Source organism: Rhinoraja longicauda, chromosome 42 (assembly GCF_053455715.1).
Source record: "Rhinoraja longicauda isolate Sanriku21f chromosome 42, sRhiLon1.1, whole genome shotgun sequence".
In the NCBI taxonomy this organism is placed as follows: Eukaryota; Metazoa; Chordata; class Chondrichthyes; order Rajiformes; family Arhynchobatidae; genus Rhinoraja; species Rhinoraja longicauda.
This window is the reverse complement of record NC_135994.1, coordinates 10276406-10299000: the sequence shown is the minus strand read 5'-3', so window position 1 is coordinate 10299000 and position 22595 is coordinate 10276406. Positions and strand designations below refer to the sequence as shown.

At 43.8% G+C, this 22595-nt stretch overlaps 1 protein-coding gene across 1 annotated transcript in view; it reads right to left on the bottom strand.

Moving 5' to 3' along the window:
• The window catches only part of bloc1s1 (biogenesis of lysosomal organelles complex-1, subunit 1), a 101341-nt gene that overhangs the window by 76012 nt on the left and 2734 nt on the right, over positions 1-22595 (bottom strand). The window contains exon 2 of the mRNA XM_078431294.1: positions 956-1028. Within this exon, the coding sequence (XP_078287420.1) occupies positions 956-1028 (73 nt within the window). The remainder of the gene's footprint in view (positions 1-955; positions 1029-22595) is intronic.

The following is a 22595-nucleotide window of genomic DNA, read 5'->3' as shown; positions in this document are numbered from 1 at the left end:
TCAGCCATTTTGATCAGTATAACCATTTCGACCATAATGATCATCATGATCATGGTGAATGGCAGGGTTGGCTCGAAGGGCTGAATGGCCTTCTGCTGCACCTATTTTTCTACGTTTTTCCATTTTGCTGCTAGAGGCTTCATAAGCGAGATGGGCAGCATGGGAAAATGACCCAACACAAATCCGATAGGCACCATGAAAAAGTAACCGGATATCACCTTGGCAGGCAGCAAGGAATATTCACACTGCCACTTGGTTTGTAAGCATGGTTCCAAAGTCAGTGGATGTTATTGGCAGATGTTTTGCAGATTGCCTTTGGCATTTTACAAGTGATAAGGATTACTGTACAAGTGGGAATGCTCAAATTCAATATTTACAATTCAGAGAGCCCAGACTAATAGACTCATTCAAACAGTACCTACAGCAGGATGTAATCCTGTCTTGGGACAAACAGAACGTTATCCCCTCGAAATTACCACGGGTGATTTGATCATTCATAGCAAATAACAAAGCTGTCAGAAAAATAATTAGTCAATCCTGACAAACCCTTTCTACTGCATTACTTAGTTTATAGTTTAGTTTAGCGATACAGCGCAGAAACGGGCCCTTTCGGCCCACCGGGATGGCGCCAACCAGCGATTCCCACACGTTATCACTATCCAACACCCACTAGGGATAATTTTCACATTTACCAAGCCAATTTACCTACAAGCCTGTACGTCTTTGGAGTGTGGGAGGAAACCGAAGATCTCGGAGAAAACCTACGCAGGTCACGGGGAGAACGTACAAACTCCGTACAGACGGCACCCGTAGTCGGGATGGAACCCGGGTCTCCGGTGCTGCATTCGCTGTAAGGCAGCAACTCTACCGCTACGCCACCTTCTTCAATTTTGCATATTTTCCACGTGATAGGTATGTTTGACTGTGTCTTACTGGGTGACTGATAAAGACTCACCCAACGTTCAGATGATCCACAAGGGCTTCAGTGAGACGTGTAGCAGCCACAACCGCTTCCCTCCGCCGCTTTTCTGAAAAGAAATGAAGGAACATTATTGGTGATGTACTGTGTGGGAACTGCAGATGTTGGTTTACACCAAAGATAGATACAAAATGCTGAAGTAACTCAGCGGGTCAGACTGAAGTAGGGTCTCGACCCAAAACATCACCCATTCCTTCGATACAAAGATGCTGCCTGTCCCGCTGAGTTACTCCAGCATTTTGTGTCTGTCTTTAGTGATGAACTGTATGATTTTGAGATTCTATCCTCATCGCCTGAAGAGGGGGATGAATAACAACCACATGCAAGTGACAAAAGATGTAATTGTAAATAACTGCTGCGTTTATCAAAATGCACTCTTGGAACATTGCACGGGAAGCGGCCAGCTCAAGTCCATTTCTCTGTGCAGGAATGGAGATGAAGACCAAAATTGTATCAAATTGCTCCAATTTATTTATTTTGTGTTGTCATTTGATTGCACAGTGACAGACAATAGTGGGAATTAATCTCAGCTATTCCTCTGCAACATTCTGAAAGCAGCCATTAAACCGCTGAGAATGTACATTACAGGTGCTCCCTGGCTTACCATGCTTCGACTTGCGAGATTTCGACTTTGCGATGGTGCAAACGGCAGCGACCCATAGCGAGCCGAAGCTCACTTCCGGCCACAGGATCAGGTGTATTAAATGCATTTCGACGCACAATATTTTCGGTTTGCGATGGGTTTCTCGGAATGGAACTGCTGAGGAGCACCTGGACAGCCTTTTCCCTGTCCTCACGTAAATGGCTGATTGCAGCAAGAGACACAAGGAACTGCAGATGCTGGAATCTTGAGCAAAACACAAAGTGCTGGAGGAACTTAGCAGGTCAGGCAGCATCTGTGGAGGGACTGGGTGGGTGAGGTTTCAGGCTGGGACCCTTCTTCTGAAACGTCACCTAACATTCCCTCCACAGATGCTGCCTGATCCACGGAGCTACTCCAGCACTTTGTCTTGTTTAGCAGAAGACTGGGGGAAGGAACAACGCAGTTAGAACATGTTAAATGTAAACATGTAATGGAAGAACTGCAGATTTGGAGATTCTACTAATGCCACAGTAAGATACTAGGAACCCATCCAAAAGAACTCATCTTCTGTTTTATTTTAAAAATAATATTCTCCATGCACTTCATTCCCTCGCCGATACTTCACCAATCTTACATATTTGCCAAGTAGGAAGTCCTCATGTGGGCAGTTTACTGCCTGCTGATCAGAACAGCAACTGTAAATGATTTATCCATGCCCAAACTTCTCAAGCTAACATGAGTTATCAGTCACCAATCATCTGTTCACTCAGTACAGTAAAAAGACTGAACCAGAGGCCTTTTTCGCTTGTGAAGATCAGCATCACATTGTTCATTGAGTTCATAAGTTATAGGAGCAGAATTAGGCCATTCGGCCCATCAAGTCTACTCCACCGTTCAATCACGGCTGATCTATCTTTCCCTCTCAGCCCCATTCTCCTGCCTTCTTCCCATAACCCCTGACACCCGTACCAATGATGTAGTAGTTCGTATGTGTAATGTATTTGCCAATCAAGTCCTCTTCAAAGCCCATCACAATAGCGTTTGAATTTCTGTGAAAAGTTGCCTCTTTTTTTCAATTTATATTCATAAGATTGATATGATGGTAAATTTAGATTTTTTTAGATTTAGCGATAAATGGAGTGAAACAGCCCACCAGCGTGCTGTACCACAAAGTGGGTTATGCCTGCAGATCCCTGGCAGCCCATTCCTAATCTTACCATAGAAAAATAAACAAAGAAAAGGCTTAAGTGGCAAGCTGGAGTTAGTCCCCAAAGGGGAAAAAAATGAAGAAAAAAGGATCCCACATTGGAGAGTTAAACATAAGATTTTAAACCCAGAAGAGAACAACCAATAACTTGTCTTTTAAGAATTTACATGCACTGCCTCCAATTATCCAAGTCCTTATTTTCTTGCTTCAAGGCAGTAAAAAAAAATCTCCTTCGGACGGCAACCAACATCACCTCAGAAAGCAAGATTCATAGTTACCATATAAGCTCAACGTTAATTCAGTGACTGCAGCATCCTATATTTGCTGAAGAACACAAAAGAAGGAACGAAGAGGTAGGAGAGTGATAATTATGCATGGCTTACATGACATGGTCTCGGCGGCAATAGCGCAGTACGGACACAATACAAAGCAGCTATTAAATATTACATAAAGCAAGTTCTCCCAACTTGAAGATTTCAAGCTTTATAAAGCTACTAGACCAAGTGGACCCGTTGGGCCCAAACCTCTCCTGCATTGGTGCAGCACCCTCTCCTCCCCCCCCCCTCCCCCTCCACCCCCCTCCCCTTCTTCCCCTCCCCCCCCACTCCATCCCCCTCAACCCCCCTTATCCTCCCTCCTCCCCCCCTCTCCCCCTCCTCCCTAGGAGATAGATTTAAACTTTAAAATGTGAATAACTTTAAATATATAACACCGACTTCAATGAAACTTCTTCATTAGCACCAAAGGGACGACGGTGAGTAAGGTGGGCCTAAAATTGTCACGCTATCGTGTACTGTTTTGGCTGTAGTTCAGAAACAAACAAACAAACAAACAAGAGTTTTAGTATATAGATGGTGAAACACCGGTTGTTGGAGATGAATTTAAAAATACATACGTGTTGAGTGAATTATTAAAAATGTTAATCAAAATCATGTTGCAAATTAGTTCTGATGAAGGATCTACATCCAAAATATGACCGTCATTTCTCTTTGCAGGTATTAACATAGGCTAAATTTCTATCCATTTTAATTTTATTTGTAGTATATAGTATTATTTCTCAGAGCACAGTAACAATATGTCATGCAACATTGGTGTCAAACAGGAAAGCAGACTGGAAATGATTTGCGATTGGGCGGCACAGAGTTTGTAGGAAGGAACTGCACATGCCCGTTTAAACCGAAGATAGACACAAAACTTCAGAGTAACTCAGCGGGTCAGACAGCATCTCTGGAGAAAAGGAATAGGTGACGTTTCGGGTCAAGACTGAAGAAGTCTTGATTAGGAAAAAGGGAGGTGCAACGAGACCTGGGTGTGCTTGTACAACAGTCACTGAAAGTAAGCTTGCAGGTACAGCAGGCAGCGAAGAAAGCTGATGGCATGTTATGAGTCATAGAGTGTGGAAACAGGCCCTTCGGCCCATCTTGCCCACACCGGCCAACAATGTCCCAGCTACACTATTCCCACGTGCCTGCGCATGGTCCATATCCCTCCAAACCTGTCCTATCCATGTACCTGTCTAATTGTTTCTTAAACGATGGGATAGTCCCAGCCTCAACTACCTCCTCTGGAAGCTTGTTCCATACACCCACCACCCTCTGTGTGAAAAATTTCCCCCTCGGATTCCTATTACATCTTTTCCCCTTCATCTTGAACCTATGTCCTGTGGTCCTTGATTCCCCTACTCTGGGCAAGAGACTCTGTGCATCTACCCGATCTATTCCTCTCATGATTTTGTACACCTCCATAAGATGTCCCCTCATCCTCTTGTGCTCCATGGAATAGAGACCCAGCCTACTCAACCTCTCCCTATAGCTCACACCCTCTAGTCCTGGCAACATCCTCGTAAAGCAATGGCTGCCTCTCCAACAGTCTGTCTGTCCCTTCCTTCTCTGTTGTTTCTTTAGTATGTGTTAAATGTATGTTTTTAGTGTTCTTCAGCTTGTTGTATGAGGGGGGTGGTGGGGGGATTGGGAGAATTAAAAAAAGAAAAATCTTACCTTGACGGAGATACAATTTCTTTCCATATCGTATCTCTGTCCGTACTGCGGCCTAACATCGAGGAGCTGGAGGCCTCTGCTGGAGACCAACTTCGGGAGCTGCAACCGCAGGAGCCTGCGGGACTTTAACATCGTGAGCTGGCGATCCCTTTGGTAGGGATCGACCTATCAGCTCCAAACGCGGGAGCCTGCGGACTTTAACATCGTGGAGCTCACGGTCCCTGGTTAGAGACAGACTTCGGAAGCTCCAAGCCGCAGGAGCGCCGACCGCCGGCTGCCGGGGCTTCGATTACCCCGACGGATGGTTCGACTGCCCCGACCGCGGGAGAAAAATGAGGGACGAAGAGTAGACTTTATTGCCTTCCATCACAGTGAGGAATGTGGGGAATCCGCTGTGGTGGATGTTTATGTTAACTTTTATGCAGTTGTGTGTCTTGGTGTTTTTTTAGTATGGCTGTATGGTAATACGAATATCAATGTACACATGACAATAAAAGACCTTTGAAACCTTTGAATCTTTTCTGAACTCTTTCAAGCTTGATAAAATCATTCCTATAACATGATACCCAGAACTGAACACAATATTCTAAATGCGGTCTCACCAATGTCTTATACAACTGCAACATGACCTCCCAACTTTTATACTCAATACTCTGACTGACGAAGGCCAAAGTGCCAAAAGCTTTTTTGACCACCTTATCTACCTGCGACTCGACCTTCAAGGAACCATGCACCTGTACTCCTAGATCCCTCTGCTCTACAACACTAACCAGAGGCCTACCATTCACTGTGTAGGTCCTGCCCTTGTTCGGCGTCCCAAAATGCAACACCTCACACTTTTCTGTATTAAATTCCATCAACTATTCCTCCATCCACCTGGCCAATCGATCCAGATCCTGCAGCAATCTTTCACAACCATCTTTACTATCAGCAAAACCATTAACTTTTGTGTCATCAGCAAACATGCTAATCTTGCCTTGTAAGTTCTTATCCAAATCATTGATGTAAATGACAAACAGTAAAGGGCCCAGCAGGGAACCCTGAGGCACACATCTAGTCACAGGCCTCCAGTCTGAGAAGCAACCTTCCACCATCACCCTCTGCTTCCTTCCATGGAGCCAATTTGCCACCCATTCAGCTATCTCTCGTTGGATCCCATGCGATCTAACCTTCCAGAGCAGCCTACCATGCGGAACTTTGTTGAATGCTTTCCATGTAAGGCATTCCATGTACACAACAGCTACAGCTCTGCCCTCATCAACCTTTTTGGTCACGTCTTCAAAGTCTTTACGTCGGCCTTCATTGTGAGAGGATTTGAGTTCAGGAGCAAGGAGGTCCTACTGCAGTGTACAGGGACGTGGTGAGACCGCACCTGGAGTATTGTGTAATTTTGCTCTCCTAATTTGATGAAAGACATTCTTGCTATTGAGGGAGTGCAGCGTAGGTTCACCAGGTTAATTCCCGGTATGGCGGGACTGACATATGATGAAAGAATGGGTCGACTGGACTTGTATTCACTGGAAATTTAGAACGATGAGAGGGGATCTTGTAGAAACATATAAAATTCTTAAGGGATTGGACAGGCTAGATGCAGGAAAAATGTTCCCAATGTTGGGGGAATCCAGAACCAGTGGTGGCAGTTTAAGAATAAGGGGTAGGCCATTGAGGCTGAGATGAGGAAATACTATTTTCACCCAGAGAGTTGTGAGTTTATGGAATTCTCTGCCACAGAAGTCAGTGGAGGCCGATTCACTAGATGTTTTCAGGAGAGAGTTAGATTTAGCTCTTGGGGCTAAGGGAATCAAGGGATATGGGAAAAAAGCAGGAACAGGGTACTGATTTCAGATGATCAGCCATGATCATATTGAATGGCTCGAAGGGCCAAATGGCCAACTCCCGCACCTATTTTTCTGTTTCTAAGGGTCTCAACCCAAAACGTCACCTATCCCTTGCTGTCCGACCCGCTGAGTTACTCCAGCTTTTTGTGTCTACAAGAGTAGTGTTGCTGCCTTACAACGCCAGAGACCCGGGTTCGATCCTGACTACAGATGCTGTCTGTATGGAGTTTGTACGTTCTCCCCGTGACCTGCGTGGGCTTTCTCCAGGATCTCTGGTTTCCTCCCACACTCGAAAGACCTACAGACCTTGCCAGTTAATTGGCTTGGTAAAATTATAAATTTTCCCTAATGTGTAGGATAGTGCTAGTGTACTGGTCGGAGCAGGCTCGATGGGCCAAAGGGTCTGTTTCCACGCTGTATCTCTAAACTACAAAAAATGGTGTGCGGTGTAACCTGGCTGCTTAGAGAAATGTATCTTCTATTTCAAAGATTTTTTTTTAAATTCTCGTCTTTGGATGCTAGATCTAAGTTGAATTATCTCCGTTTGGGGAGTTTTTGTTTCCTCACTCTGACTGTGGGAAAATATGCTGGCTGGGCCTCAATTTCCCTGCTGGGAGAATAACTTGGGTCTCCAGGGTAATTAGAAGGGGGCTGACTGAGAGTGCGGAATAGTTTTATCTTTACTGCTGAAAAGATGTTGGTCTGTTCTTGATACTGGATAGTTATTTGATTCCCCCTCAAAATATAAAATGGCATGGGAGACATTTGTCACACAGGCCTGATCAATCGTCAGAAAGTTGGCATGAACGCTGCAAAAATCATCCTGTAAATTGTTGGCAAACTATACCTGCATAATTTCAAAAGCTATTAGTTAAATTGGCTGTTGTGACTTTAATTTTAACTAATGGCTTTTTTAAGCAGACTGCTAATGAAGAGAGCATCGGGGATGTAATGCTGAGACTCCATAAGGCACTCGTCAGGCCTCACTTGGAGTATTGTGAGCAGTTTTGGGCACCATATCTGAGGATGTGCTGGCTAGAGAGGGTCCAGAGGAGGTTTACAAGAATGATCACAGGAAAGAGTGGATTAACTAATGATGCGCGTTTGACGGCACTGGGCCTGTACTCGCTGGAATTTAGAAGAATGAAGGGGGACCTCATTGAAACGTACCAAATAGTGCAAGGCTTGGATAGTGGATGTAGAGAGAATGTTTCAGGGGGTATGGGGAGAAGGCAAGAACGGGCTACTGATTGAGAATGATCAGCCATGATCACATTGAATGGTGGTGCTGGCTCGAAGGGCCGAATTGTCTATTGTCTATTGTTTCCACCAGTGGGAGAATCTAGGACTAGAGGTCATAGTCTCAGAATTAAAGGACGTTCCTTTAGGAGGGAGATGAGAAATAATTTCTTTAGTCAGAGGGTGGTGAATATGTGGAATTCTTTGCCGCAGAAGGCTGTGGAGGCCAAGTCAATGGATATTTTTTAAGCAGATAGATTCCTGATTAGTGCGGGTGTCAGGGGTTATGGGGAGAAGGCAGGAGAATGGGGTTAGGAGGAACAGATAGATCAGCCTTGATTGAATGGCGGAGTAGACCTGATGGGCCGAATGACCTAATTCTGCTCCTATCACATATGAACTATCACACTGAAGATGTTTTGCTACACAAACTATAAAATGAAGCATCACGTAGCTCAAATGTGTTAGTGCATGGATGTTGATTTAAAAAAACATAATGTTTCTCCTCTTGAGAGCATTAACGCTTGCTGGAATACAATTTCACCAATGCCAACATCCCCATGGTACCTTCATCAACTAGTTACACTACAGGCAAAAGGCAAAACAGCGAGTGCCAGCTGCCTATTCAACGACTAATGGAAATTGAAAAATAAGATACAAGGCAAAGCAGAAGTAAACAGATTTCAATAGAAATTCATCCAACCCCCCCCCCCCCCCTCCCAACTTCCCTTCCCCAACTACACAACCTAATTTCTAACCAATAGTCCCAACCCAACTCGAATCCCAGACCTGAATGATTCATTGGAAAGTATACAAAAGAGAGTCCTTTCAGTATGTCTCCAATGACTCTTACCAATTTCTACAACATAGAAAGCATCCTATCCAAATGCATCAAAGCTTGCGATGGCAACTGCTCTGCCCAACCGCAGGGAATTGCAGAGTTGTCGATGCAGCCCAGTTGACGAGCTCACCCCCTCCTAGCTCCCCTCCCACCCCCATCCCCCACTGATTCCATTTACACCACGCTGCCTCAGGAAAGTAGCCAACATGATCAAGGACCACTAACACCCTGGTCTTTCCTTCTTCTTCCCTCTCCCTTTGGGCAGAAGATACGGAAGCTTGAAAGCACATTCCAACAGATTCAGGAGCAGCTTCTTCCCCACTGATATCAGAGTCTTCGGTGGGCCTCTCATACACTAAGGATGCATTCCCAATCTATCTCATCGCTGCCTTTGCACTCTTTTTTACATCTGCACTTTCACTGCAGCTGCAACACTATGTTCTGCACTCTGTTTCTTTTCTCTTTTGATTCATGTGGGCATGGTTGTACTTACATATGGCATAGCAGTGAGAAACTTAGTTTTGCGTGAACCTCAGTCGACGTGACAATAACAAATGAAAACCAATAGATCAAAGGTATCATCGGTAGACACAAAAAGCTGTAGTAACTCAGCGGGCAGGCAGCATCTCTGGAGAGAAGGAATGGGTGACGTTTCGGGTCGAGATGAGGAAAAACTTAGAACTGAGATGAGGAAAAACTTTTTCAGTCAGAGAGTTGTGAATCTGTGGAATTCTCTGCCTCAGAAGGCAGTGGAGGCCAATTCTCTGAATGCATTCAAGAGAGAGCTAGATAGAGCTCTTAAGGATAGCGGAGTCAGGGGGTATGGGGAGAAGGCAGGAACGGGGTACTGATTGAGAATGATCAGCCATGATCACATTGAATGGCGGTGCTGGCTCGAAGGGCCGAATGGCCTCCTCCTGCACCTATTGTCTATTGAGACCCTTCTTCAGAGATGCTGCCTGTCCCGCTGAGTTACTCCAGCTTTTTGTGTCTATCTTCGGTTTAAACCAGCATCTGCAGTTCCTTCGAACACAAAGTATCATTGGTACAGAAAGGCAGCTACAGAAAGTAATTAAAAAGAGGAACGCATGGTGGCTTTAACAGCGAGAGGACTGGAGTACAAGGGAGTAGAAGGTCTACTATAGCTACAGCTAGATCTAATTTCCTTCCGATATTTCCATCCAAATTGACCCAATATCTACTCAGTAGTACTTCATTATTTTGTGCCTGTAAATCAGTGGATAAACATTTGCTTGATTGTACCTTATTAATCCAACTTATTGGTTTAAAATCATCTCTCTATGTATCTCTATTATCATTCCATCAGCAACCTGAAAGACAGCATGCAACAGACATCCAGTGTTTCCAGGAGAGGTGCAGTGCTCACTACACCAAATGTAAAGGTCAAGGCAGAATTGCAAATCAATTTAGCCCTTCAGAGATCGCCAATTCTGCATCATTAGATGCTTTCACTTCAAAAAAGCTAAATTTAAAAAAACCCAGATCTTTCCATCTGCTGCAGCGATAGTCATTATCTTTTACCACTATTCAACAGGCAGCTACCCAAGTGCAGTCTGCAACAGCAACAGTGGCGCAGCAGTAGAGTCGCTGCATCACAGCGCCAGAGACCCGGGTTCGATCCTGACTACGGGTGCTGTCTGTACGGAGTTTGTATGTTCTCCCCGTGACCACGTGGGTTTCCCCGGGAGCTCCAGTTCTCTCCCACACCAAAGACGTACAGATCTGTAGGTTAATTGGCTTTGGTAAAAATTGTAAATTATCCCAAGTGTATAGGATAGTGCTAGTGTACAGGGATTATGGACTTGATGGGCCCGTTTCTGCACTGTATCTTCAAACTAAACAAAAAAAACGAAACTAAACTGAAGCTAGTGTAAAATATCTAAATGAGTATGACAGAACCCTTGGGCAGACCACACTTGACCTAGACAAGCACGAAGTCTCTGCTTTGTACGGTGGCACATGCAGGGTGACCTAGCATCATCCTGGCTAGTGCAGGTGGCTGATAACAGCGATGATGGAGCCATTGCAACAAGATGATATTGAAGCTGCGATCAAAATGTAGTTTAAATGAAGTGAATGGAGAAGCATGTTGAAAGGGAGAATACAAAAGAATGGGATTGGAAAAGATATTGGAACTGAAGTACCAGTGGTGGCAAAATATTATTGGCTGAATGGCAGCCTTTTGTATTGTAATACAGACGGAACCCGGGACGACCAAACAAGACCATGCTGAAGACGTTGATGGAAGGCGCATATGTAGAGACACAAGAGGAGCTGGCCAGCTGTATGGAGGACAGAGATGTGTGGTGCGTCCTTCACCGTGCCCGTCGCAAACCGGCACCACTGCATCGCTAATGTTTTCAACGATTTTAAATTAATTTTTGAATTTTTTAAAAATCAAACGAATTAATTAATTATTAAAACAACTATGATCTGTGGGGATCATCAGCATGTTTAGTGTGCATAGTAATTTCATTTACAAAAACCCAGGCAAGACATACCGAAATACACCAATTCTAGCCTTAATTCTCACACTGGAGCCATGAAAAATTAAGACTGGGTGTCCAAATGACTTGGTTTCAGGATGTTAGGTCCACGTGGTGAAACTCAAAATGTTTTTGCCAACAATACTCCATTCGAGCAGATGGCCACAATTTCAGAACTTACACTTCAAAAGCTCAGAACTGTTATGTTTTCCAGATATTACAGATGAACAATGGCCTGAATCTGACGTAAATCTGCACCATTTCAATATCAACAGATATGGTTTTCTGGAATATCCTTCGCAGTTTCCAAAAAGATTCATATACTCCTCCTTGATCAAAGAGGGGTACTTTAATTTGGGATAGAAGTTTAGGAAGGGAAAAACAACTAACAGGCATGGCAGGTGAAATGTCTGGCTGCCAATGGTGAAGTTAGATTCAACAATGCAATTGAAACAATGCAAAGGTACTGTGTGCCAGAGTGGTGTGCCAAGATTATGTTAGCACCGTGTGGAAGTTTAGTTATAGGAAGATGTAGAAATAAGGAACTGCAGATGCTCGCTTACAAAAAAACAGACACAAAGTGCTGGAGTAACCTAGCACATCAGGCAGCATCTCTGTTGAACATGGATAGATGACGTTTTGGGTCAGGACCCTTCTTCAGACTGACTGTCGATAGGTGATGTTTCAGGTTGGGAAAATATTCCTTGGCTGCTGTTGGCAGACCAATTTCTGTTGACATACCAATTTCCCTCCTGGGTTGTACCGTATCGTATTGTATCGTTAACAGTGAGGGCGAATGAATAAAACACCCAGAAGTGCAAATTATTAATTCATTGAAAACACAAAAGTAATTTAAGTTACTGTATTTGGTGTTTCACAAATAGAAGAGAGACCAACAGGAGAGAGGTAATAATAAATCTCCACAAACCAATGGCTGGGTTAAAATTCTAACATTTAGTGGTTTGCAGTTTCACTACCCTGTTATACATAGCCATGGGCTCAACAAGATATGAAAAATGCAGAAATGACTTTCATAGAAACATACAAAATAGGTGCAGGAGTAGGCCATTCGACCCTTCGAGCCAGCAGCGCCATTCAATATGATCATGGCTGATCATCCAAAATCAGTACCCTGGTCCGGCAATTTCCCCATATCCCTTGATTCCTTTAGCCCTAAGAGCTAAATCTAACTCTCTCTAGAAAACATCCAGTGAATTGGCCTCCACTGCCTTCTGTGGCAGAGAATTCCACGGATTCACAACTCTCTGGGTGAAAAGGTTTTTCCTCATCTCAGTCCCAAATGGCCCACCCCTTATTCTTAAACTGTGACTTCTGGTTCTGGACTCCCCCAACAACGGGAACATTTTTCCGGCATCTACCCCGTCCAATCTTCTAAGAATTTTATAAGAAGATAACTGCAGATGCTGGTACAAATCGAAGGTATTTATTCACAAAATGCTGGAGTAACTCAGCAGGTCAGGCACCTACGCTGCACTCCCTCAATAGCAATAATGTCCTTCCTCAGATTAGTAGACCAAAATTGCACACAATACTCCAGGTGTGGTCTCACCAGGGGCCTGCACAACTGCAGTAGGACCTCCTTGCTCCTAAACTCAAATCCTCTCGCAATGATGGCCAACATGCTATAAGCTTTCTTCACTGCCTGCTGTAGCTGCATGCTTACTTTCAATGACTGATGTACAAGCACACCCAGGTCTCTTTGCACCTCCCCTTCTCCTAATCTGACACCATTCAGGGTCTGAAGAAGGGTCTTGACCCGAAACGTCACCCATTCCTTCTCTCCAGAGATGCTGCCTGTCCTGCTGAGTTATTCCAGCATTTTGTGTCTACCTACCATTCAGATAATAATCTGCCTTCCTGTTTTTGCCATCAAAGTGGATAACCTCACATTTATCCACATTGTACTGCATCTGCCATGCTTCTCCCCACTCACCCAAACTATCCAAGTCACCCTGCAGTCTCATAGCATCCTCCTCGCAGTTCACTCTGCCACCCAGCTTTGTGTCATCCACAAACTTAGAGACGTTATATTTAATTCCATCGTCCAAATCGTTAATATATATTGTAAACAACTGGGGTCCCAGCACCGAGACTTGCGGCACCCCACTAGTCACTGCCTGCCATTCTGAAAAGGACCCATTAATTCCTACTCTTTGCTTCCTGTCTGCCAACCAGTTCTCTATCCTTGTCAATACCTTACCCCCAATACCATGTGCTCTCATTTTGCACACTGATCTCTTGTGTGGGACCTTGTCAAAGGCTTTTTGCAAGCTCAGATACACTACATCCACTGGCTCTCCCTTATCCATTCTACTTGTTACATCCTCAAAAAATTCCAAAAGACTAGCCAAGCATGATTTTCCCCTTCATCAATCCATGCTGACTTTGACCGATCCTGTCACTGCTTTCCAAATGCGCTGCTATAACATCTTTAATAATCGACTCCAGCGTCTTCCCCACTATCATGGTAAGGCTAACTGGTCTATAATTCCCCGTTTTCTCTCTCCCTCTTTCTTACAAAGTGGAGTTACATTGGCTATACCCTCCAGTCCACAGGAACTGATCCAGAGTCGAGAGAACATTGGAAAATGATCACCAATGCATCCACGATTTCTAGGGCCACCTCCTCAAGTACTCTGGGATGTACTCAAGTACTCAAGTGCATCTGGCCCCAGGGATTTATCTGCCTTCAATCCCAACAGTTTACCTAACACCATTTTCTGACTAATGTAGAATCCCTTCAGCTCCTCCCTCCCACTAGATCCTCAGTCCCCTAGTATTTCCGGGAGATTGTTTGTGTCTTCCTTCTTGAAGAAAGTACCAAAGTACTTGTTTAACTGTTCTGCCATTTCCTTGTTTCCCAATATAAATTCACCTGTCTCTGACTGCAAGGGACCTACATTCTTCTTCACTAATCTTTTCCTTTTTACATACCTATAGAAACTTTTAGTCAGTTTTAATATTTCTCGCAAGCTTTCTTTCAAGCTCCTTTTTCCCCTCTTAATTAACCCCTTTGTCCTCCTCTGTTGAGTTCTAAATTTTCCCCAGTCCTCTGGTTTGCCGCTTCCTCTGGCCAATTTATATGCCTCTTCCTTGGCTTTAACACTATCCTTGACTTCCCTCGTCAGCCATGGTTGAGCCGCCTTCCCAGTTTTATTTTTTCGCCAGACAGGGATGAACAATTTCTGGAGTTCATCCATGCGGTCTTTAAATCTTCGCCATTACATCTCCACCGTCAACCCTTTAAGTATAATTTGCTAGTCTATCCGAGCCGATTCCCATCTCATACCTTCAAAGCCTCCTTTATTCAAGTTCAGGACCCTAGTCTCTGAATTAACCTTGTCACTCTCCATCCTAATGCAGAATCCCACCATATTATGGTCACTGTTGCCCAAGGGGCCTTGCACAACAAGTTCGCTGACTTAATCCTTCCTCATTACACAATACCCAGTCCAGGATGGCCTGTTCTCTAGTCGGTTCCTCGACATATTGGTTTAAAATCCCATCCCCCATATACATTCCAGGAAATCCTCCTCCTCAGCACTGTTACCAATTTGGTTGGCCCAAACTATATGTAGATTAAAGTCACCCTTGAAAACCACTGACCCTGTGCTACACGGAACCCTAATTTCCTGCTTGATGTTATCCTCAACCTCCCTACTGCTGTTTCTTGCTTGATGCTATCTCCAGCCTCCCTAAAGCTGAGAAAGGGAAAATTTCAGAGATCTCTAGAATTATGACTTTTTTGATATGAATAAGAATCAACAATTCTCCATGTTGAATCAGCGTTGAGAGATTGTCAATAATAAAAGTGTCACTATAGAATGAAGGGAGTATGTGAGAAATTTATTTCAAAGGTTGTACCAGGGTAGTAGTTGAAACAGAAACCAACAAATCTTTTAAACGCTTGATTCAAAAGAAGTTATAAATGGGGGATGGGCAGCAAAGAAGCATGATTAGTTTTGGGTTGTTCGAACAAATACAGTGGCCTAAATAGACACAAAATGCTGGAGTAACTCAGCAGGTCAGGCGTCATCTCTGGAGAGAAGGAATGGATGGCACTTTGAGTCGAGACCCTTTAGACCCAGACACAGAATCTGAAAAAGGGTCTCGACCCGAAATATCATTCATTCCTTTTCTCCGGAAATGCTGCCTGTCCCGCTAAGTTACTTCAGCATTTTGTGTCCGTTTTCGATGTAAACCAGCATCTGCAGTTCCTTCCTACACACTGGGTTAAATTGTCATTGGTGTTGTGAACTTCGAAAAAGGTGGAAAAAAATATATTTGGTAATGGATAACATGCAAGATGGATAAGATACAAAAAGCTGGAGTAACTCAGCAGGTCAGATAACATCTCTGGAGAAAAGGAGAAAATAATATGCAGGGTTTGAGTTTCACCTCGGAGTCAAGCAAAGCTGAGGAAACATGGTCTAACATGGTCCACCTCTGACTGTAACAGATATGACCCCTTCTATCCTACCATTAGAAAGATCAGGTTCACAAAAACAAGGCTATAATCTTGACAGATCTCTGAGCACTCAGGCAGCTTGCAGAGGTTAATTGGAACTCATAGACACAGTGGTTTTTGCAAACCTGGATTATCAATCCAAAGTCATTAAAAAACTGAAGAAGAATTTCAAATCAGTCAAAAAGACCTTACAGTAAAATTTAACAATCAAATGTTATCAATGCAGGTCAATGACGCAAGTACGCATTCAATAGCAAACATTGTTCAACTGAGTGTAAGAAAATAACTGCAGACGCTGGTACAAATCGAAGGTATTTATTCACAAAATGCTGGAGTAACTCAGCAGGTCAGGCAGCATCTCAGGAGAAGGAATTGTAAGGGGTTAAACATTCGACATTTCGCCATATGGGTTTTATTGCAGGGGTGTAAAAAAGGTGTAAAAGCTCCAGCTCGATTATGTTGCCAGGACATCCTGTTGCTCAGCATGGAGGCACGGTTTATGGTTGACCATCCTTTGATATGGGCAACTGGCTTTAAGGCTTTGATGCTTAACCATCCTTTGATGGTTAAGGGGAACATTTGGTCATATCGACTGTTCTTTGGTCCTGGGAATACCGAGGACATGTAGGTCACACAGGACACGGAGGACATAGGGGTCCTGAATGGCACATAAAGATTTATAGGACATTGTAAAACTTGCCATATAAGGTAGCAACAGGAAATGTACTGGCACATGTATTTTGGGTATAAATATGTGTAATTGTTAGCATTCGGGGAGAGAGACTACACTAGCTTCCTGAGTGTTTCTAAACGCTCCGGTTTCTAGACTCTCTCCCACCTGGGTGAGTAGAATAAAGAGGTTATACGAATTCGGTTGTCTGACTATTCTGTTCATAGGGCACGAACTACAACATTTGGCGTAGTCGGCAGGATCTCTTTGGCACTGTCAACCACGAACGACTAAGAGGCAGCAGTGGGCGGCACGGTAGCGCAGCGGTAGAGTGGCTGCTTTACAGCGAATGCAGCGCCGGAGACTCAGGTTCGATCCTGACTACGGGTGCTGCACTGTAAGGAGTTTGTACGTTCTCCCCGTGACCTGCGTGGGTTTTCTCCGAGATCTTCGGTTTCCTCCCACACTCCAAAGACGTACAGGTATGTAGGTTAATTGGCTGGGTAAATGTAAAAAATTGTCCCTAGTGGGTGTAGGATAGTGTTAATGTACAGGGATCACTGGGCGGCACGGACTTGGAGGGCCGAAAAGGCCTGTTTCCGGCTGTATATATATGATGATGATGATGATGATGACTGAAACACGTCCGAAGGGGACAGAGTGCACTTCTCGACCGTTGTTCGAGACCCCGGACGTTGACGTTTTTCAGACACTGAAGTCCCTCGTTTGGGGTTGATTTTGTGTTCAACTGAGATTCACAGACGAACCGATAAGGACAAGGGCAAGGATAAGGATGATATTGAGGTAAGAGTCTTTATCGCATGAGTCTGTGGTCTGGGTAAATTTAAGAATAATTTCATAACGTGATATAGTGATTGGTTGTCAGGCCAGGAATGGGACAGGCTATGGATATAAGAGAAATTGATCGTTTGGTAATTGGATGTCAGACATGTGAGACGGACTTTGGATAAGGTGATGGCGGTGCCCCGGTATTATAACGTAAAGGGCGGTCACTCTTGTTGACATTGTCTTGGTCTGGGTAAATTGATCGTTTGGTAACAATTAATGTGGGAGCGAGAAGCAGTGAAGAAATGGAAAAAGAGGATTAAAAAAATGGAAAGAGGGGGAAGCACCATCAGGAGTCAAGGGAGCGAAGTTGGAGGGAAAATGCAAGTAGTAGAGGGATATCAGTGAGTGATAGGTTGGGAATACCGAAAACATGCGATATTTTGCAAGCGGAATGTAAGGTGTATGATCTAAGACTTGACCGTGCTACCCGAGCTCGAGGTGAATTTAAAACCTGTACCAAAGGGATATATCTCGCCCAACAACAACAAAAGTCAGAATCCGAACCAATGGAGTCTATAGCGGCTTTATTAGGTAATCAGGAGTCCGAGGGTGACGAGGAACCCTGGACACGTCCGATCCCCACAGCCCCACAGGCAGAGCCACCGGCTGCCGTTGTGCCAGTCCCGGTTCTACCCTCCCCGCCAGAATATTGGGGACTACCCCCCGATAATGACAGCATCAGGGATTATGGATCGGTCCCAGACAAAGGGTTAAGTTGCGCCACGAACAAGAATCCGCACGATCGGCGCTAGAGATTGATGATACTGCCCACCCTAGCCTTTGTCAGTATACCTCATGCTGCCCAGCAGGCTGAATTATTTGCCCTCACGCAGGCCTGCCACCTTTGCGTTGACCAATGTGCTAATATTTACACCGACTCACGATATGCCTTTGGGATTGCACATGATTTTGGTAACCTGTGGCAGCACAGGGGCTTTTTGACTGCAGCAGGCACTCCTATTAAAAATGCCCTGTTTGTCCGAAGTCTACTAGCGAGTTGAACACTCCCGAAAACCTTGGCTATCATTAAATGTAATTCGCATACATCTGTCAAGGATCCCATTTCTTTCAGGAATGCATTGGCTGACACATTGGTACGCACAGAGGCCCTGACCCCTACCATTTTAGTTTCTTCAGGTGAACAACAGCAGTTTTCTGCAAATACTGCTATGCCCAGTGTTTCGGAATTCTGCCAGCTTCAGGGGGACGCCCCTGAGGCTGAGAGACACCGGTGGAGCCAGGATGGGTGTTCCCCTCGCGAATCTGACTTGCTTTGGGTTACTGCCTCTGGCAAAGTTTGTGTCCCTAACGCGCTTTTACCTGTTTTGTTGCATTATGTGCACTCTCTTACCTATGCTGGTAAGAGGGGAATGTTGGATGTAATAAATGCTACATGGTATCACCCCAAAATACATTGGGGTTTACAAATTGATTTTATTGAATTGCCACGTGTACTTAGTTATAAGTATTGCTTAGTTATTGTTGATGTGTTTAGCTGATGGATTGATTTTGCTATTGATGTTGCTATTTTGCTATTGTTACTCCTGCTATTAGGGGAAGTGCACTCAAGATCTATATGGGATTGTGGTTAATCTGTATTTACTCCATGACATTTATGTAAAGACGTTCAGATGATATGCAGAGGAGGCAATGGCACAATACCCTGGAAGGCAGAAAGAATAGGACCCTGCTCAGGATGGTTTAATAAAACCAGAGCTAAACAATTGAGAGACCAAGCCTATTGGGTTGTACCATGTGGACATGCTTTGTGCCAGTTTAATTTCCAATGCCTGACAGATGAATTTAGTTTTTGTCTTTCAGTCCAGGTATTTTTAAATTCATGTTACAAGTTGACAAACCTTTTAATCAGGCATAGCAACTTCATGGTGAACTATTTTATGGATAACACCTTTCCTTACTCCTATTCCGTGCACGCTTTACTATTGACTTATGATTGATATTATATTGATTTATTGCCTAGTATTGAGAGCAATAACCATTTGCTCGGAGGGTGAGCTGGTGTTTCAGAACACCAGGTCAGCATGTGACAGAGCTGATGTTGTCACCCAAGGATTATGAATGCCAGTTTTTGCAGGAACAAAAACGGTTGATAGCAGCTGATCTACACAAGTCCAGTTTTCTGTCTGTTCCACGTGTTCAGGATGTGCATGCAATAATTCAGCATTTCTCATTGGGGTACCCCTTCATACAGGGATATAACAAAGAAGGAAATTTGAGCACAAGACTGCTGGACTAGTGTAGATGGTCTAAACGAACTGGGATCTGTATCTTTGGCTTCACATTTCAACATTTGTTTTTTTTTAACTGGATGAATTGAATATTTGAGAATGAATTGAAGATTACAATTGTACTGGAATTGTGGACCCTTCCCATTTTTGTACTAGCTTAGTTGATAAATTAGCCTTTGAAGCCTATTTACTTGGGTCAGTGGGTACATAAGATATTTAAAGGAAGTATTTGCTTTTCATTTATTCAATGCCTGAGGACCACATTTAGAAAACCTCTATGCGTATAACCCCACTCTACTACAGGATTATACGGGAAACCACTCTGAACCCCTTGGGGGATGGAGGGAGAGGAGTGCATCAACCTCCATGAACTGTACGACCTGGATGAGCGTTTAATTGAATAAATGAAATTATTAACCCAATCTTTATCAGCCTAGCATTCTCAGGTCCGAGACGCCCAGAAACCACGGGACAACATGAGGCTGAGATGGGATTGTGGATTATATTGACCCTCGGTAGTCAGATAGAAGGACGAACCTCGGATCTCCGGCAAACCAATCGTTTCTTCAACCAATCGTTTGACCAACCAACCAAGCGAACCAATCGTTTATGTCAGACATATGCTTCACAGGTGGAACGGTCTGCCTGTTGGGTGTGCGCCCCAGGTTTCAACACATGGAAAAAGCATGATGCCTCTTTACCCGGTCCCCTTCACTCCGAGTGAAGTCAGGTCTGCCCGGTTCTTTTTGAATCACTCACAGAGCCCTGGCCCCAATAATTGGTGTATGGATTACGACAACCAATCAGATGACTGTGGATGTCAATGTTTTAATGGGTGGTTCTTGAGATCCTATCTTAATCAAACACAGGAGAATTGGCCCCGGATGCAAGTTAATTCTCCTCATGACTCTCCAGAAACACCAATAAATACAACCTGTTTCTGTAGAATGGGATTCAGCACATGCACCCATATCAGTACTACAGTTCCCCCAAGACCTCTCAATGGGACTTACTTAATATGTGGGAGCTGAGCATATGTCTGGTTACCAGGACTTTCGCCACGGTATGATCAGGGATCTTATGAGACCTGGACAGGGTGCTGTTATCTAGCTTTTGTAATCGCACATTTACGAATCATAAATCATCCTCTACAGCATTCAGAGTGGCGCTCTAAACGAGCTGTATCGGAGTTTGAGAGGTTTTGGTGGATAATATTCCCGAGATGGGGAACCGCTCGGGCGGGAACTGAAATTTGAAACTTAGCTAGTGCCCTGGAACAATTAGCAAATTGTACTGCTGATGGACTGTACGAGACTCAGGAACAAATAGGCCAGTTAACAACTGAAATGATGGCCCTGCGTCTTGTCGCTCTCCAGAATCGTACGGCTCTAGATTTCCTGCTAGCCGAGAAAGGGGATACCTGTGCTATGATAGGGCAAGAATGTTGTACATTTGTACCAGATGTATCCTCTAATATCACCAATATCGCGGGGCATGTGAAGGAGGTTATAGAAAGAGCATTTAGTGTTTGAGCCCTCTGAGGGGGCGCTGTGAACTGTTTATGTATATGCTGTTATGTTTGTGTGCCATTGTATGTATGTTCTTAGTACCTGAACTGATGTACAGCGCTTTGGTCAATGTGGGTTGTTTTTAAATGTGCTATACAAATAAAATTGACTTGGCTTGACTAGGAAAATAGGGGCAGATTTAGCCCAAAATCAAATTAATGCTTCAGGAGGGGATTGGTTTGGTTTAGGATATTTGTGGGGGCCGATTTTCCATTATGGCAGTATCTTTCTGTTAATTGTAGTGATTCTGTTAATTTGTTATTGTTTCGGTCCATGTATACGCCAACTACTTGTTAATCGGTCAATTTAAAAAGAAAAAGAAAACACAAATGGTGATTATAGTATAATCAAAGAGGGGAATGTAAGGGGTTAAACATTCGACATTTCGCCATATGGGTTTTATTGCAGGGGTGTAAAAAAGGTGTAAAAGCTCCAGCTCGATTATGTTGCCAGGACATCCTGTTGCTCAGCATGGAGGCACGGTTTATGGTTGACCATCCTTTGATATGGGCAACTGACTTTAAGGCTTTGATGCTTAACCATCCTTTGATGGTTAAGGGGAACATTTGGTCATATCGACTGTTCTTTGGTCCTGGGAATACCGAGGACACGGAGGACATAGGGGTCCTGAATGGCACATAAAGATTTATAGGACATTGTAAAACTTGCCATATAAGGTAGCAACAGGAAATGTACTGGCACATGTATTTTGGGTATAAATATGTGTAATTGTTAGCATTCGGGGAGAGAGACTACACTAGCTTCCTGATTGTTTCTAAACGCTCCGGTTTCTAGACTCTCTCCCACCTGGGTGAGTAGAATAAAGAGGTTATACGAATTCCGTTGTCTGACTATTCTGTTCATAGGGCACGATCTACAACAGAATGGGCGATGTTTCGGGTCGAGACCCTTCTTCAGACTGAAGAAGGGTCTCGACCCGAAACGTCGCCCATTCCTTCTCTCCTGAGATGCTGCCTGACCTGCTGAGTTACTCCAGCATTTTGTGAATAAATTGTTCAACTGAGGATGGCCTGAAACTTTTTAGGTATTTTCCAAGTTGTAACAAGTAATCCCAAGGAAATTTGGATCGGAATTTACACTTGTAAAATCTAATGGAACCACACTGTTATTCCTACAATATTGCATTACTTATTCTTGTGCCACGTACAGTTCAAAGTACAAATTGGATTCATCAGCAAACATGTCACAGAAACCAAATTAACCATTGATGTCATGATCATCTTTAAATTTATTGGACAAACAAAAGCCAATAAAGTATCCCAATTACGCTAAGACATAAAAGATTCCACCATTCAGTTTGAAGAGTAGAAAGAAGATAGACATAAAAAGCTGGAGTAACTCAATGGGACAGACAGCATTTCTGGAGAAAAAATGGGCGACGTTTCGGGTCGAGACACTTCTTTAGAATAGAAAGACCCTTCTCCAGAGTAGCAAGCTCCCTTTGTGAACTTGCCAACGTTCATTCCTCAATAACACCACATAAAATATTATATAATATATATATATAAATTATATATAAAATGTATGTAAAATATAATACAATAGTGGCTATTTACCT